The sequence below is a fragment of the Hemiscyllium ocellatum genome, chromosome 23 (assembly GCF_020745735.1).
Source record: "Hemiscyllium ocellatum isolate sHemOce1 chromosome 23, sHemOce1.pat.X.cur, whole genome shotgun sequence".
Lineage (NCBI taxonomy): Eukaryota > Metazoa > Chordata > Chondrichthyes > Orectolobiformes > Hemiscylliidae > Hemiscyllium > Hemiscyllium ocellatum.
In genome coordinates, this window is record NC_083423.1 from 27,609,567 (window position 1) to 27,629,360 (window position 19,794).

The window sequence follows — 19,794 nt, forward strand, 5'->3', positions numbered from 1 at the left end:
ACAGCTTCCCCCAAGCAACTTTTGAAAATTCATAATACCATCAAAATTGACCTACCCCAACTTAGAACTTTAACTATCTTTTTTCATAACTAAGATTGGTGGAGTAGCAGATTTGCAGATAACATTAAGATCGGTGGAGTAGTAGATAGCGAAGGAGACTGTTAGAGAATGCAGAGTAAAAAGTGAGGTCTGCAGATGCTGGAGATCAGAGCTGAAAATGTGTTGCTGGTTAAAGCAATATTCCTGATGAAGGGCTCTGGCCCGAGACGTCGAATTTCCTGTTCCTTGGATGCTGCCTAACCTGCTGTGCTTTAACCAGCAACACATTTTCAGCTCAGTGTTAGAGAATGCAGCAGAATATAGATAGATTGGAGAGTTGGGTGGAGAAATGGCAGATGGAGTTCAATCCAGGCAAACGTGAGGTGATGCATTTTAGAAGATCCAATTCAAGAGCGAACTAAACAGTAAATGGAAATGCCCTGGGGAAAATTGATGTACAGAGTGATTTAGGTGTTCAGGTCCATTGTATCCTGAAGGTGGCAACGCAGGTCAATAGAGTTGTCAAGAAGGCAGATGACATGTTTTCCTTCATCGGATGGGGTAATGAGTCCAAGAGTTGGCAGGTCATGTTATACTTGTAAAGGACTTTGGTTTGGCCACATTTGAAATACTGTGTACAGTTCTGGTCACCACATTACCAAAAAGATGTGGACACTTTGGAGAGGGTGCAGAAAAGGATCACCATGATGTTGCCTGGTATGGAGGGTGCTAGCTATGAAGAGGGGTTGAGTAGATGAAGATTAGAAAGACAGAGGTTGAGGGGGGAACCCGATTGAGGTCTATAAAATCATGAGAGATATGGATAGGGTGGATAGCAAGAAACTTTTTCCCAGGGTGGGGGGACTCAATTACTAGGGGTCAGAAGTTCAATGTGAGAGGGGATAAGTTTAAGGGAGATTTGCGAAGAAAATTCTTTAGGGAGACTGTGAGGGTGGGTGCCTAGAATGCGTAGCCAGCGGAGGTGGTAGACACTGGCATTTAAGATATATCTAGACAGATGGATGATTGGGTAGGGAGCAGAGGGATACAGACTCTTAGAAAATAGGTGACGGGTTTAGACAGAGGACCTGGATTGGCGCAGGCTTGGAGGTCCGAAGGGCCTGTTCCTGTGCTGTAATTTTCTTTGGATAAAGGCAAATTACTGCGGATGCTGGAATCTGAAACCAAAAAGAGAAAATGCTGGAAAATCTCAGCAGCTTTGACAAAGGGTCAGTTAGACTCGAAATGTCAGCTCTTTTCTCTCCTTACAGATGCTGCCAGACTTGTGGAGATTTTCCAGCATTTTGTCTTTTTGGTCTGTAATTTTCTTTGTGCTTTAAAGGCTTATTTCAGAGTGACATCAGCAGGGGCCATGGAATATATTAGAGTCAGAGTTGTACAGCATGGAAACAGACCTTCGGTCTAACTCGCCCATATCGGTTAGCTATCCTAAATTAATCTCGTCCCTTTGTCAGCATTTGGTCCATAATCCTCTAAACCAATCCTATTCATGTACCCATTTAGATGCCTTTTAAATGTTGTAATTGTACTGACCTCCAACACCTCCTCTGGTGGTTCATTCCATACATGCACCACCTTCTGTATGAAAGAATTGCCCTTTAGGTCCCTTTTAAATCTTTCCCCTCTCACCTTAAACCTATTCCCCCTAGTTTTGGACCTGGAGGAAAAGACCTTGACTATTCACTCTATCCATACCCTGATTATTTTATAAACCTCTATAAGGTCACCCCTCAGTCTCCAATGCTTCAGGGAAAATAGCCCCAGCCTATTCAGCCTCTCAATTTGGCTCAAATCCTCCAACCCCAGCAACAGCCTTGTAAATCTTTCAAGTTGAACCCTGTCAAGTTGCACAATATCTTTCCCATAGCAGGGAGACTAGAATTGAACACATTATTCCAAAATTGGCCTAACCACTATTCTGTACAGTTGCAGCATGACCTCCCAACTCCTTTACTCAGTGCACTGACCAATAAAGGCAAGCATACCAACTAACTTCTTCACTATCTTGTCTACCTGCAACTCCACTTACAAGAATCTATAAAGCTGCATGCAAAGGCCTCGTTATTCGGCAATATTCCCCAGGATCTTACCATTACGTGTATAAATCCTGCGCTGATGTCATTTACTAAAATGCAACATCTCACATTCAGCCAAATTAAACCCATGTGCCACTCCTCGGCTCACTGGCCTATTTAATCAAGGGTCCAGTTGTACTAGAACATAGAACATTACAGCGCGGTACAGGTCCCTCAGCCCTCAATGTCGCACTGACCTATGAAACCAATGTGAAGCCCATCTAACCTATACTATTCCATTTTTGTCCTTATTCTGGATTAGTGGTGCTGGAAGAGCACAGCAGTTCAGGCAGCATCCAAGCATTTTTGTCCTTATGCCTATCCAATGACCATTTAAATGTCCTTAAGGTTGGTGCATCTACTCCTGTTGCAGTAAGGCTGTTCCACGCCACTACTACTCTGAGTAAAGAAACTACCTCTGATATCTCTCCTATATGTATAACCCCCTCAATCTAAAGCTATGTCCCATTGTGCTACCCATCACCATCCGAGGAAAAAGGCTTTCACTGTCTACCCTATCTAACCCGCTGATTATCATATATGTTTCAATTAAGTCACCTTTCAACCTTCTTCTTTCTAATAAAAACAGCCTCAAGTCCCTCAGCCTTTCCTCAGAATACCTTCCCTCCATACTAGGCAACATCCTAGTAAAGTCTCCTCTGAACTCCTTCCGAATCTTCCATATCCTTCCTATAATGCGGTGACCAGAACTGTACGCAAAACTCCAACAGCAGTCGCACAAGAGTTTTGTACAGCTGCAGCATGACCTCATGGTTCCAAAACTCAATCCCTCCACTAATAAGAGCTAACACACCGTAACCTTCTTAACAACTATCAAACCTGGTAGCAATTTTCAGTGATCTATGTACTTGACTCTGTTTATCTACACCACCAAGAATCTTATCATTCGTCCAGTAGTCTGTATTCCTGTTGCTCCCTCCAAAGGAAATCACCTCACACGTTTCCACATTTAACTTCACTTGCCATCTCTGAGCCCAGTTCTGTAGCTTATCTATGTCCCTCTGTAACCCAAACCATCCTTCGGCACTATCCACAACTCTACCCATCTTAGTGTAATCCGCACGTTTACTAGCCCATCCTTCTATGCCCTCATCAGGTCCTTTATAAAATGACAAACAACAGTGGTTTCAAAACCAATCCTTGTGGTACACCACTAGTAACTGAACTCCAGGATGAATATTTCAAATCAACCACCACCCTCTGTCTTCTTTCCGTCAATTTCTGATCCAAACTGCTAAATCACCCTCAATCCCATGCCTCTGTATTTTGTGCAATAGCCTACTGTGGGGAATCTTATTAAACACCTTACTGAGATCCATATATACCACATCAACTGTTTTACCCTCATCCACTTGTTTGGTCACCTTCTCAAATAAATGAATAAGGTTTGTGAGGCACGACCTACTCTTCACAAAACCGTGTTGACTATCCCTAATCTACTTATTTCTTTCCAGATGATTTTAAATCCTATCTCTTGTAACCTTTCCCATCACTTTACCCACAACCAAAGTAAGGCGGACTGGTCTGTAATTACCAGGTATGTCTGTACTCCCCTTCTTGAACAAGGGGAAAACATTTGCTATCCTCCAGTCTTCTGGCACCAATACTGTATACAATGATGACATAAAGATCAAAACCAAAGGCTCTGCAATCTCCTCCCTGGCTTCCCAGAGAATGCTAGGATAAATCCCATCCAGCCCAGGGGATTTAGCTTTTTCATACTTTCCAGAATTGCTAATACTTCCCCCTTGTGTACCTCAATCCCATTTACGCTAGTAGCCTGTATCTCAGTATTCTCCTTGAAAACATTGTCTTTTTCCAGTGTGAATACTGACGAAAAATATTCATTTAGCACTTCCCCTATCTCCTCTGACTCCACGCACACTTCTCACTACTATCTTTAATCTTACTCAAGTCATTCTTTTATTCCTGGTATACCTGTAAGAAAGCCTTAGGGTTTTCCTTGATCCTATCTTCGTAGCTCTCTCTATGTATTTCCTGGCTAACTTGTAATTCTTAAGCACACTAACTGAGCCTTCGTGTTTCATCCTAACAGAAGCCTTTTTTTTCCCCTTGAGAAGTACTGTGAGATTATCTGGCACAAATTCATGTAGCATAAACCGTCACAAAAAAAACTTGTACACAAAAGGGTTTTTCACTGTTATTTCTTATTATTAATGTTTTCATATTATCAAACTGCTAGATAGAGTCAGTTTAGAGACAAAAGTTTACGTTAATCACTTTCCTAGCTGGATACAATATCACAGCAATAATTCTAGCCAAGCTGTTTCATTCCAAAATAAAAACTTGACTGATTTCAAAGTTGCAACAACAATACTGTTGCTGAAACCAAAGGTAGCACTTACTTGTTTTGAACTCTTCCAAGGTGAGAAAAAACCTGCAAAAGATCAAAAAAGATAAAAAATAAAAATGTCAAGATTGAAGTGGCTTAACACAATGAACCCCACTTTGTTTAGATGTTTATGTTTAGAGTGTCAAGTGATAACATTTTTGCTACTTCACAAAGCAGAGTGTTACAAATACAGTATCAAATAAGAATGCACATGATCAACCTAGAATTTAATTGACTTATACACTATTTAATTTGTTTTGCACTGTACAAGTCCTGGGAAATGATGGCAGAATTCAGTTATTCATATTGTGCCAGAACCTCTGAACATTTTTGGGCTTCTCCATCAACACTCTTGCGAAAACCTTGCAGAATTTCTATTCATACACTCAGCCCCATGAAGTAATCTGTGACCACGTTAATCAATTAAATAACTAAAGAAGCAAACAGGTGATTTGCTAAACAAGAGTAATAAAGGTGAAAGTAATTCAAGTGCCACTTTTACTTCTGCTCAGTCATTAAAACACATGCTGATCTAACTGTTTCCTCAGAATATTCATCAACTTAATAATTTTCAAAGCATGTTTCCCCATTTGATTCATAATTTTCAAAAACCCCTGTTGTGTTTGCAATTGATTGCTTTTACATGACATATTCACATGATACGAAGAGTTGAGAAATATTTTGGTTAACTCCTCACAAAATAAGCAATGTCCATACAAATTAGAAGTAGACATAGGCCACTTAGCCTGTCAAATCTAAATCACAATTCAATAAAATGATTGCTAATCTGATTACTCCACATTCCTGCCTAACTGCCTACACCTGATAGTCTTTCACTCTCTCCACAGCTTGAATCTGTACATCTCTGCCATAAAATGTTTAAAGACTTTGCTTCCAATATCGTTTAGGAAGGGAATTCCAAATAAAGTTTCAAGACTTTAGATTAGATTAGATTACTTACAGTGTGGAAACAACCCCTTCGGCCCAACAAGTCCACACTGACCTGCTGAAGCGCAACCCACCCATACCTACTTTTACCCCTTCACCTAAGACTACGGGCAATTTAGCATGGCCAATTCACCTGACTGCACACTCCACACAGTCGCCTGAGGTGGGAATTGAACCCGGGTCTCTGGCGCTGTGAGGCAGCAGTGCTAACCACTGTGCCACCCACTTTCTAAAAGAAGATTCTCATCTGTCTTAAATGTAAGACCCTTATTTGAAAACAGTGACCTCTTATTCTAGATTCTCCCACAAAGAGGAAACATTCTTTCCACATTCATCCAGTAAAGACCCCTGAGGACCTTATATGTTTCAGCCAAGCCACTTGTTACTCTTCCAAACTTCAGGGGGTACAAGCCTAACCTGTCCAACTTTGCATCATAAAGCAAAGTTGGACAGGTATTGGTATAGTAAACCTTTTTCTGAATTGATTCCAACACTTACCAGCTCTTTGCCCACTTTACACAAACTCTACATCCCTTTACAATCTTCCTTGTTCTCTACACAACTTGTTTTCCTATATATCTTTGCATAATCAGCATACTTTGATTCCTTCATCCAAATCATTCACAAATTGCAAAGTTCTATCAGCACAAGGGAAGCAGCTGATCAGTAACTGGTGGTCTGTAGTTAAATGTGAAATTGATTTCTGTTAAGTCAGTTATTAATCTTTATTTTACTGATCATGGATTGTGGTGATTGCTGACTGGGCCAGCATTTATTGCCCATCCCTTACTGGCCTGGAGAGGCTAATGGTGAGCCATTTTCTTGAACCACTGCAGTCTTTGGTGTAGGGACATCCACAGTTCTGTTACAAAGGGACTTCCAGGATATGAATTGAGTGTCAGAGAAGGAATGGAAAAGGTGAAAAAGTTACAAATCAGGATGGTGTATAGCTTGGAGGGGAACTTGCAAATGGCGGTGTTCCCTTGATCTTCTAGGTGGTAGACACCAAGGTTTTGAAAGGTGCTGTTGAAAAAGCATTGGTGAGTTACTGCAGTGCATCTCATAAATGGCACACACTGCTGCTTTAATGGTATGGGAGTGAATATTGAAGGTGGAGCGGGGATGTCATTCAAGCACGATTCTTGTTCTGGATGCTGTTAAGCATTTTGAGTATTGCTTCAGTTGCAACTATCCAGGCAATTGGACACTATTCCATCACACTGCTGACTTGTGGCTCATAGATGATGGGCAGGTAGTGAGACGAGTTATTCACTGCAGAATTTCCAGCTTCTGACTTGCCGTTAAGCCATAGCATTTATATGGCTGGTCCAGTTTGGTTTCTTATTAATGGTAATCTCCCACAGGTTGACAGTGGGAAATACAGCTATGTTAGTTCTAATGAATATCAAGGGATAATGGTGAGATTGTTTCTTGTTAGGGATGGTCATTATAGCCAAGTTTGGTACCCATGGGGATGGCCTCAACCGGAAAACTTGGATTCATGTCACACAACAGGTGACCTCACTGGGCGGCACGGTGGCACAGTGGTTAGCACTGCTGCCTCACAGCGCCTGTCAGACCTGGGTTCAATTCCCGACTCAGGCGACTGACTGTGTGGAGTTTGCACGTTCTCCCCGTGTCTGCGTGGGTTTCCTCCGGGTGCTCCGGTTTCCTCCCACAGTCACAAAGATGTGCGGGTCAGGTGAATTGGCCAAGCTAAATTGCCCGTAGTGTTAGGTAAGGGGTAAATGTAGGGGTATGGGTGGGTTGCGCTTCGGCGGGTCAGTGTGGACTTGTTAGGCCGAAGGGCCTGTTTCCACACTGTAAGTCTAATCTAATCTAATCAAAAAACTGAAACCATTCTAAAAGATGAGAGAATTAACAAACAACCCAGGTATTTTTCAATACATAACTTCAATTGCATCACACTGTAAACTTTTGCTATAAATTCTGTGTCTTATGATCTTATACTCCACAACCTCCTGAAGGAGAAACGCTCCGACAGCTACTGCTTCCAAATAAACCTGTCGGTCTAAACCTAGTGTTGCGTGATTTTTAACTTTTCCACTCCAGTCCAACACTGGCACCCCCAAATCAGAATGGACAAATACATAATCATTAATGTGGAAAATGCAAATTGATGACATTGGTAAGGGGAACATGAATGGAAATAGAAGAGCTCTCATCACAGATTTTGTCAAATCTAAAAGCCACAATTAAAAGAAATTCAGTGTTTAGTATATTTCAAAACTAAGGATACAGTATTTTAATTTGAAGTCGCCACTTCAACAGTTGCAAAAAGTGAACATTTTTAATGTTGCAGTAATAGAATGCTTTGGAAGCTAACTGAACATAAATGCTGAATAGGAAAAAAGACATTCTATTGAACTAATGAGGAGATATAATTATGGGGAATAGTGTGCTATTATCCTTACAAAGTTTAATGGCTTGTCAAGTCTTATTAGAATTGTTAATAGCCATATAAATTAAAGCAATCTTAAATTTTCCAAAGGCCAAATTATTTAAAATTCTGTATAAATATGCATATGTAAATACATATTTAAAGATGATCTATTTTCATGCAAAATCTGCAACTGTTGGAGAAATCTCATCACATTAGTAACCTAAACAAATGAACAAACTGCCAACTTTACTGCTTTCATCTGAGAAAAATGATTGATAATAATTTGATGGAATAAGTTACCGTAAGTAGCCAACCAAGACAAAATTTAGAATAATTTTGGATCCACCTGCAAACATGTTGATTTACAATAATTCTATGTGTCATGGGAGAATGATTCCCTTCCCTTTAATAATTTTGTGGAATGAGAGTTCAAGTGTGCATTAATAGATCTCCTCTTTGAGCATCCATAGTCTTGAATCATAAAAATAACTCACATTGTCCTCTTCACCCTTTACATCTGTGCTCACTGACTTATCTCAATTCTTAGTTTGCCAATACCTTTAATTTTCAAATTCTTATCCTTGTGGTCAAATCTTCCTGCCTCAGTCCTCTCTAGTCTGTAAAATGCCTTACAATCTTCCAAGTCCTCAACATTCCCTTAACCCTGGTCTCTTGTACATTTCCAACTATCTTTACTGACATTTTGGCATTCATGCTGTTGGCTGTTATACCTCTAGCTTCATTGATTTTACATCCTTCACTTCTTTATAAACTACTTTGAGGAACCCTTTTGCTCCTTGTATGGCAAGTGCAATTTTTTGTCAATTGCTTTCCTATGAAATGTCTTGCTAAATTTTAGTACACTAAAAGAGCCACATGAATGCAAGTGTTGTTTTTCTTTTATGTTTCTGAAGTCTTAATCTATTCATCAATTGCATATCACAATTCAAATTTTGTTTGCTGCTGTTTCCAATCAGGTGAACTGATGTAGGTGAAACTGCTCCTAATAGCTTAACCATAACTAAAGACCACAAATAAATACACTGCACTTATTAGATTTGTACTTTATCAATGCCATGACTGGTATATCTATAGATAGAACATAGAACTGTATAGCACAATACAGGCTGTTCAGCCCTCGATGTTGTGGCAGCCTTTTATCCTATATTAAATATTTTAAAATCTTGCATCTGGCATATGTACTGTCAGGTCAATCTTCCACTATTGTTACTGCTTAATGTATGGCTCGGAGGTACTAAGTCTCTAAAGCATCAAAAATCAACAGTACAAAAATTGAAACAGGAAATAACAGTTGGCCATAGTGACATTGTTATTCTTGGCTAGAATAAAGAAGATTCCCCATGCTCCCATTAATCATACCCTGATTAATGCAGTGATTAAATGATAGGGATTGATTTTATGCATTTAATGTGTGGATAAATATTTTTCACTGCAATTGCTGGAAGGAATCATTCTGTTTTTATTGGAAGATGTGTGCTATAGTTTCAGTCATGAGATTTATTTTCTGCAGTTCACAAATACTGTTTCTAAACTGACCCTGTTGAATGTCTGCTGTTGTGTTCTGTTTAACTAAACTTGACGGAGCAAACAATTTTCAAACCAACTTTGTTTGTTTCAACATTGACTGTGCTGTAAACTTAATAGGAAAGATCACTTGACTCAAAATGTTAACTCTGTTTCTCTTTCCACAAATGCTGCCAGACCTGCTGAGTTTCTGTAGTAACTTCTGTTTTTGACTAAACACGTACCTCATATATATGATTGGGTTTGTGAACAAATGTTTTTATTGCTTGCTTCATTAGGCTTGTGCACTGATGAATGTAATTCCATGGACGAGGATATTAATGAGAACTCACGCGTGCTAATGGATGCAAAAAAGAGGTTCTCTAACATGTTGATTTTTTTGGGGGTGGGGGAGAATGAATTGCCTGAAAGATTTTGAGACCTCATTACCAATTCTTTAACCTAATGTTATGGAAAATAAAGAGCATGAAAGCATGGGAAGGATTAAAGCATGAAGACCACTGGCAATCTGTGGTCTGTGGAAGGCAGAATGGGATAAGAATAGTGGAATGCTTTTACACCAATTAGCAGAGTAAGGTTAAGGCGGAAAGGTCACTATGGCGAGATGAGATAAGAGTTAGTAAAGGTAGTCTCCCTGTTAAGTGTCATTATGACAAGATTGGGACTATAAATGTTTGGGACATGATATTAAATATCTAATTAATAGTTAGCAGAGTCAGCTTGAGACAGGAGACTATTGTGATAGATGGAATAGCTAAATATCTAATCATGATAGGTTAGTCTGGAATGGAAGATCACTGTAGAAGAGGTGATAATAAATATCTAACCATGACATTAGAAAAACATTAAGTAGAATGTACAACTAAAGAGATAATGGGAACTAACATCACTGGTTTATTGTGTAGCTAAGGTAAGGTACTTTGATTAATATAATTGGACATGCTGATAAGCTAACAGAAACATGATAAATAAAAATAAAAAAACCACGGACCCTGAAGTCCGTGGGCATTCGAGAATCTGCCTTCTCAGTGTCACGGCTTTTTGTTTGCAAATAAAAGACTTACTTCTTAAAGAATTCTTTGCGTCTCGTGGTGATTCTCTACATTTTCTCCACCATAATGCTGTTTGGCTGGGGTGGGGTGCACTCTACATTTTTACTGTATACAATCTTAAGTTTTTTGTGTGCCTTATTGAAAAGGAAACCTGAAGCTGTAACAAAGTTGTACCTGAACCTACCACTGGACTCAGACTCTCATTGGAAAAATATGAGATCTAACACAGTTTTTTGAATTTTGGCCTACTGGACAACTAGGTTACCCCTCCCACCCTTCTAAACAGTGAGGGCTCAGAAGATACCTCACAGTGTTGATTGGAGTCATCTTCAGAGCCCAGAAACTGAGGACTGCTTTTTGTGTTGCACTGCCAGAAGAATACATTGTCCTTAGAGAGGGTACAATGTTGTAATGTAGTCAATTCTGCAGTGAGCATTATCAGAATTGTAGCATTATCGAGGGTTATGTCATGACGGTGAGTTGCTTAAACTTGGTTTGTTTTCAAGTTTTCAGGGGTTAATAGATGATTTAATTGAGCCATTTGACAATAGTTTTATAGCTTACCTGACAGTATATTATTCTATATCCAACTTTCTACAACTATTTACTAGATTAACTGTCAACAATACAATAGCATGTAGAGACACAAAATTAAATGCCAGGAAATACAATAATCAGACAGATACAACATATGTAAATTTTCACTTGTGAAGTAGTGTACATACTTCCTTCCTCTTTTAGAGTGCCAGGACAGTGGATTCAGGCATTTAATGTGTGCTCTTAAACACACATGCTGCACTCACAAAATTAAATGGTCTTTCATTTCAATGTAGCTTACTTGACTGTTAACTTATGGGTCCTCCTGACCTTGAAACCATAAAATTTCCAGAACATTAGTATAACTTACTAAAATCATGACTATAATATCTGGTCAGAATTTGGGAATTCTGTGTCAAGTAACTAACTTCTTGACTACCCAGAGCCTGTTCACTATATACAAGGCATAATTCAGGAACGTGATGGAATACTCTCCACTTGCTTGAATGAGTAAAATTCAAACATTACTCAAGAAGTTTCATGCCATTCAAGGAAAGAAGCCCACTTGATTGGGACTGCATCACTACCTTAAATATTCACTCCCTTCACCACTGACATGCGTTGGCAATAATGCATAGCATTTATAAGATGCACTGAAGAAAGGGCCCTTTAGCACCATCTTCCAAAATTGCTACCTCTTACCAACTGGAAGGACAAAGGCAGCAGATATACAGTAGCCCCAAACACCTGCATGGTCCCCTCAAAGATGTGCGGCATCATGACTTGGAAATAGATTGCCTTTCCATCGCTGTTACTGGGTCAAACTCCTTGATCACCTTTCCTAACAACACAGTGGTAATATCTATATGACATTGACTGCACCACATTCTAAAGGACAATTATGGAATGTTATATGTGCTGATGTAGACAGCAGCAGCCATATCCCATGTCATGCTAGGTATCAGAGTTATCATGTATTATATAAGACAATTAACTCTTAAAACATTTCTGCAAACTGTACAATAATTAAGTTCAACTAGACGTAGATAATAGATTTTGTCATCAATGGTACAGCAACAAATCTCCCTATTTCCAAGAGATTTTGCAAGGTTTTCAGCCTAAGCTCACTGTCACTCGACACTTTGACCCCAGGATCGTGCACTCTACAGTGGACCTGTGGCTTGTATGAACATAACAAGTAAAAGCAAGGTTCTTCAACCAATCAGACTGAAAAATCTTAATTGAGACATGCAGGACATAAATCAGGAAGTACACACCGAGAATTATAAATCAGACTTAGCTCATGCATAGGAAGCAAGCTGAAACATGGGAACACTGGATTAAGAGAGAAGAGAGAGTAAAAATATAAAAAAAACTCCACCACTAATTAAATTTTGAACGAATGAGACTTCATACTTGTAAAAATATTTTTTCAGGGACAGAGCAATTGTTCAGCAGCAACTAGGATAGATCATGCCATTAAAATTTCATCCAATCTCAAATATGGCAGCCCTAACATTCTCTGTTTGGTTCAGGAGGTAAATACACCAAATTCCTGACTTCAAATTGGTTTTGATGTCTCAGCGCCGCCTTTGGAGGAAATATGTAACTCAGTCAAAATCTTCCAGATCTTCATTTTCCTGCAGGCGTGTAGTCACAAAGTTGCTATCTAGTTTTTTTCACAATAACAGTGTGTTGTTAGGTTCACAGTTATTCTCAATGGAAAATCTGGATCAATATGATTATTTTAGACAGTATTATGCAGCCATGATAATTACAATCGTTCATTTAAATCATTACTATTAAATATGAGCCAGACAATACTGCCTCAAGACACCTGCTTTTGCTATTCAGGGTACAGTTTATGTATGACTCTCAATAACAATATCTGCTAAATTATCCGAAAATATTTCCTGATTGTTAAGCCAACTTTTTTTATTACCACGTTTAATTATTACAGAAATTTGAAAAGTCTGACTTACCACTCCTCTGGATGACCAAATTGATCTCTGTTCCAACGGAGCAGTCCTTTAAAATCTCCACTACTTGGGTATGACTGAGAGTCTGCACATTTTGCTGATTAATCTCCATAATTAGGTCACCTTCGTTCAGGCCACCACAGCCTTGAATATCTAGGATTTGTTTCACTCGTTGCCCTTTGGGACTATCTGCAATGGTAAAGCCAAAGCCTTGCGCTCCTTTCACAATTGCAATTTTCTTGAATTCACACTGAGTGGCTCCTGAAGAGGCCATAGAGACACTATCCTCCTGAACTGTTGATAATGTTCCATTCACCTGGTCATCAGTGAGTATTGGATTAAAGGAATGTAAATGTTGGTCAGAGATGTCTGGTGCTGAGCGAGAGGTCCTGGAACCAAACTCCACATAAGTGTCATAATTACTTCTCCCATTTATTTGTATTGGTTGCCGGTTCACTAATGTTAAAGGAGGCATCATGCTGTTGTTTGGGTCATCAGGATCAAAGGGTAAAAGGTACCCACGGCATAATACAAGATTGACACATTGGCCAATTGGGATAGACTGGAAAATTTTAACTACTTCAGCATGAGTATATCCTAGGACACAGATATCATTTATATAGACAATCACATCACCTAGGGAGAGAGAATGAAATGGAACAATAAGATAAAACTTTAATAAAATATATTAAGAAAATTGCATTTGTTTGTGCTTCCCCTCTTTAGAATTAATGAAATTAATCAGAGTTATCAAAGACTTAATGAATATTACACAAAGTTGAGAAATGCATGAATAAATTGGGCTCTAAAATGTGGGGGTCCTTTGGATTCCTGTGTATAGAGAAACTAAAATGGATCCCTTGCTTTAATCAAAATTTCCCTGTGACATTGAGGGGAATTCACTCATAAAAGATTCCAGACATGGCAATCAAATATGACAGGTGATTATTTAAGCCTCACATCTGTTATTAAATAAAACAATCAATAAAATTATTTAACATTTCCTGCCTTCTCCATGTTACATATTTCAAGAAAATCAGCTACTGTATCTCTAGTTATTAGAATAGAGAATATTTCATAACAATAGACACATGAGAAATTAATTTATAATTCATAATCTCATGCACTTTTATAAAAATGTGGTTAGCAGGGGCGGTACTGTGGCTCAGTGGTTAGCACTGCTGCCTCACAGCGCCAGGGACCTGAGTTTGTTTCTGCAGTGACTCGGCGACTGTCAGTGTGAAGTTGCACATTCTCCCTGTGTCTGTGTGAGTTTCCTCCAGGTGCAGCAATTTCTTCTCACAGTCCAAAGATGTACAGGTTAGGTGAATTGGCTATGCTAAATTACTGAGTAGTGTCCAGGGATGTGTCAGTTAGGTGTATTAGCCATGGGAAATGCAGGGCTACAGGTATAGGATAGGGGGATGGCCCTGTTTGGTATGCCCTTCAGAGACTCGGTGTGGACGAGTTGGGCTGAATAGCCTGATCCACACTGTAGGGATCCCCCCAAAAAATATCATAAAGCTACATCAGGTATATCTTACATCTGGTAACAGATTAAAGCTTCTCCAGGATTCACTCTACTGAATAAAGTTTTTGAGAACTATAAATACTTACTGATGTAATCATTAATTCAGTTTTACACACAATGTCTCATGACATCAGTCAAAACATGATAAGTTGAATTTTGGGGTCCTACGTAACTGACTTTGCCTACAAGCACGCTCTGTGTAAATAAAGTGGAAACATACTGAAGCAGCAAATGTGTGAAAGACATCTATTTTTCAAATCCTTTGACACCTTAAATTGACTGCAAATGAAAAGGTTGAGTAAAACTGCTGAAATATATTGGGAGTTAGCTCTGGAAAAATCTTTATCTGCGTCGTGCACTATGTTCAAACAAGTGCAATACAATCAAACATGCCTTCTGTGTGGTTGTGCTGCAGCATAAAACCCAGGCATTTCAAGACTTTGATGACTTCAGCTCTGGATGCAGGTGGGTGAGTGGGCAGCATTCAGACCCTTTATTATTAAAAAGTTTCTTGGTTGAAGAATGTATTGCATCTGTAATTGCTTCATCTACCGGTTCTGTTGTGCAGTGTATGGTGTTGCCTGTTTCTGCATAAGCTTCTATGTTTGTCTCTGATGAAATTTCCATGCTAGACTCCCATGTGAGTGAAAAGAACCTAATCATTGGGCTGATTGGTCTTCACTTTGCTCCTCCTTGTTCCCAGCATCTTGAGCAGTTGCCTATTTGAACTTAATGTCGTGAAAGCAGTCAGCAATTGTGATTTTCATAATCTTCTTTCAAACCTTCTTCGTATTGAACATGGCCTCAAAACTGTTAAGTGTGCACCAGCTTCTTATTAATGGCCTCAACAACATGAGAGATCGGCTATCATTAGTAGTTGGTTTTAGGTTTTTAATCATCCACTGATCTTATGGCCAAAGCTTGGCATTGCATTACAAGGCAAGAATGGCAGCTTGACGCTCTTGAGGCAAATGATGTCAGGGTGCATGGGGTAATGTCTGTAATGATTTTAATCTTTATCTTCTTACATTGATATATTTGTCTATTTTCATGATTCAATCCTCAGGAATGCTGAAGGTCACTCAGGCCGTTTTGCCAGTCCCATACTGTGTGGTAGTGTCTTGACATTTGAAAAGCATCATGGCTTCTCGGACTTTATCACTAGAACAAAAATGTTTCGTTGCCTTTTTTACTGATGCAGACCATTGCAGTGACATGTGCATTGCTTTGCTTTTCACCATTGTGCACCCATCTTCAAATATTAAAGCAGCAATCTAATGAACAATAGTAAAAAATATTTGGTTTCATCCATGTTAAAAATGTCTTTTGGTGCATACTCGTTCAGAAATGTGGGACAGACCAGTTTGCAGCCAATCATCTGTCATTACTAACATAACTGCTGTATTTTCACCACTTACTATATTGGTTCAGGCATCCAGTTTTACAGATGAACTCCTTTTGCTCCCAACTTCTTTGCCAGGACAACTCCCAATTTCCTTCAGGATTGGAGCAGACATGGGAATATTCTGTACTCAAGCTGTCTTAAATCATGGGTGTAGAGCTTCTTCAAAGTTGGGATAGACAATCATTCTTATCCTCTTCCTGGCTGTAGAGAATGCCATGTGTCAAACTGTCCCAACATATTCAGCATGTGCTTCAGAATTGCTGACAATATTCACAGTGGAATCTCATCGCCTTATAGTGAAGTCCACTTTTTGCTTTGCATCACATCTGAATTTATGCATTGGGCAGTATCAAAAATCTAACTGTCAATATTTAATGGATATCATTGAAAATTAAATATTTTCAGTATTAATGGTGAGTTTCCTTTAATATTTACACAAACGTTTTAAAGAAGATTAGTCCTGGAAACCTTCAGTGTTTCACAAAATAATGTTAACTGGCAATGAGAGTAGATTGATTTTTATATTTAGTGCAGCTCTTTTTCTGCCTTTAAAGTGCTTTAAAACAAAGCCATCATTATTAAAACAAATAATCAGTGTTCAAAGACATGAAGGGCCATGCAGATGTTCAACATTAACAAATTAAGTTCATAACAACAGCCTCACACATGCATACTGAGAGGTCATGATTTAAATATGCAGGCAAACTGTTTTCACAACAAATTGCATAACCTGGCCACCTGTTCACCTCCAAACAACTCCTGAACCACTTCTATCTCCTCCTGAAATTTATCTTTTTTTAAGAAAACTGAACAGATTCCGTTTAGAGTAAACGATCTGAAGATGGCTGTGGAGACTAATATTTATCTGTGCGCTCAATAACTCCAATCTGTGTATAGTACAGGAGTTGGGAGGTCATGTTGCGGCTGTACAGGGCATTGGTTAGGCCACTTATGAAATATTGCGTGCAATTCTGGTCTTCTTCCTATCTGAAAGATGTTGTGAAACTTGAAAGGGTTCAGAAAAGATTTACAAGGATGTTGCCAGGGTTGCAAGATTTGAGATATAGGGAGAGATTGAATAGGCTGGGACTGTTTTCCCTGGAGTGTCAGAGGCTGAGGGTTGACCTTGTAGAAGTTTATAAAATCATGAGGTTTATAAAAGCATGAATAGGATAAACAGACAAAGTCTTTTCTCTGGAGTAGGTGAGTCCAGAACTAGAGGGCATAAGTTTGGAGTGAGAGGGGAAGGGTATAAAAGAGACCTAAGGGGCAACTTTTGCACGCAGAGGGTGGTATGTGTATAGAATGAGCTGTCAGAGGAAGTAGTGGAGGCTGGTACAATTGCAACATTTAACAGGCATCTGGATGGGTATATAAATAGGAAGGGTTTGGAGGGATATGGGCCGGGTGCTGGCAGGTGGGACTAGATTGGCTTGGGATATCTGGTCGGTGTGGACGAGTTGAACCGAAGGGTCTGTTTCCGTGCTGTATATCTCTATGACTCTAGTACTGAATGTAAAATCTAATTTACAGATAGATTTCTTCACAAATGGGAAGAGGTCTGCAGATCCTCAGAAGAAGTTTGTTTCACAATTTTGACTGTTAATTTCACAAAACTTGAAATAAACTCATTTTTGGGAGTACTTAAATGATTGATTCTTGCAGGTTGCCTTCCTTAATAGCAATGCTATCAATTGTGTTTAGTTAGTTTTTGTGGCAAATCTGTATTAGGTGCGAGAAGGACTTTTCCCAATGTATGTACTCAGCTGTGTGTGAGATTTTAGTTTTTTTTTATAGTGTGCATCATCAGGCCCATAAAATTCACATGCCCAGTTATCTCCATACTGCAATTTGCAACATGCAAAATAAAAGGTGGAATGAGGCTTCACATGCCCCTAAGTACTTTTGAAAGTAATAAACACATAAAATTTCAATATTTTGTTTTAGATTCTGCTCCACCAATGCATGAAAATTGCTGTCTGTTCTGAAGTTTTTGAGGCCCCTTCTCAGATACTCGTGAAGACACGAATGGCATCATGATACTCAACACTTCTGCTATTCTTTCATTTAAGACTGCAATGATTTCAAAGCTGCATACTGCAGGCTGTCCATGGCACATTCCAAAGATATAAAAACGCTTACCTCTTTGTCCATGATTAAATTATACATTTTGAAGAGTTGTCTTTCTTTTGCTCCTAATGTTCTTACATTCATAGACCTTTCTCAATAAAACAAGGTACCCTCCATCTATAATTTACCTTGGAGACTCTATGCTTGTCCTATTTCACAATCTAAACCTTTTGGTCTTGTATTCCTGATATGATATTCTGAGTTTAAATGATTTTGTTTTGGATCATAATATTGCCCTTTATTCCTCGACCTACTCACTTTCTGGCACTTCATTAATTGTCTAAAGAATCTTGCTGTAATTGGAAAATGTACAGATAGACTGAGAGGAGAGAGTGGTGTAGTGATAATGTTGCTAGATTAATAATCCAGATGCCAGGCTAATGTTTGGGTTCAAATTGAACTATGACAGCTGATGGTATTTAAACTCAATTCATTCATTTAAACGAAGTGAAGTGAACTAGGCAGTAAATGTTGTCAACATGGATTTAAGAAAGGCCTTTGACAAGGTCCCTCATGGCAGACTGATACAAAAGGTGAATCACATGGGACCTGAAGTGAGCCGATAAGATGGAGGCAGAACTAGATTGGTTATGGAGGACAGAGTGGAAGGGTGGAAGGGTGTTTTTCTGAATGGAGATTTGTGCCCAGTGCTGTTCTGTAGACACCAGTGGTGCTGGAATTTCTGTTGTTTGAAATATTTTTAAATGATTTGGAGGAGAATGTGGGTGCTCTGATTAGTAAGTTTGTGGATGACACAAAGACTGGGGGAGCAGCAGATAATGAGGATTGCCAGAGGTTACGGCAGGATAGAGTTAGACTGGGATTTGGGTGGAGAAATGGTAGAAAGAATTTAATCCAGACAAATGTAAGGTGATGCATTTTTGAAAGTCTAATGCAGGACAGATTTATACAGTAAATGGCAGAATGCTTAGAAGCGGTAACGTTCAGAGGGATCTAGGCATACAGATTCACGGTTCCCAGAAAGTGGCAGCACAAATGGAGAAGGTGATCAAGAAGGTGTATGGCATGCTTGACTTTATCAGTTAGGGCATAGAGTATAAAAATTGGCAAACCAATTTGCACTTGTGTTGGGCTTTAATTAGGTCACATTTGGAATATTGCATACAACTCTGGTTGCCACACTTACAGAAGGCTGTGATGGTTTTGGAGGGGTTATAGAAAGAGTTTACCAGCATGTTGCCTGCTTTGGAGGGTATTTGCTATGAGGAATGGTTGGATAAACATGATTTGTTTTCACTTGAACATCAGAGGCTGAGGCGCGACCACATAGATGTTTACAAAATAATGACAGGCCTGGATAGAACGAATAGACCGAGTCTTTTTCCCAGAGTAGAAAGATCATTTACTTGGGGACATAGATTCGAAGTAAAAAGGGGGAACAGTTAAAAGAGATATGAGAGCATTTTTTAAAAACATACAGCCTGGAATGCTCTGCTTGAGAAGGTAGTAGAAACAGATACAAAAGCAACATTTAAGAGGCATCTTGACAGATGTATAAATAGGCAGAGAATAGAGGGATATGAACTGTGTAGAGGCAAAAGATTTTTACTTTAGAACAGCATCATGTGCTGGTGCAGGCATGATGCTTGATATTCTCAGTAATGGTGATTCTGAAAGAAGCATTGATTATTGTAAACACATCTGTCGCAAACTGTGTGTAACCACAAGAGTCAATGGGAGCAGGACTGTCTGAACTAGAAACCAATAACCTTGATTTGATTAGTGTAACTTTT

General features: G+C 39.1%; 1 protein-coding gene across 2 annotated transcripts in view; it reads right to left on the reverse strand.

The window, feature by feature from the left end:
- Positions 1–19,794, reverse strand: part of magi2a (membrane associated guanylate kinase, WW and PDZ domain containing 2a) — a 241,663-nt gene that overhangs the window by 102,657 nt on the left and 119,212 nt on the right. For both annotated transcript variants that reach the window (XM_060842832.1, XM_060842833.1), the window contains exons 9-10: positions 12,978–13,610; positions 4,523–4,554 (exon numbers count right to left, since the gene is read on the reverse strand). In XM_060842832.1, coding sequence (XP_060698815.1) covers positions 4,523–4,554; positions 12,978–13,610 — 665 coding nt within the window. The remainder of the gene's footprint in view (positions 1–4,522; positions 4,555–12,977; positions 13,611–19,794) is intronic.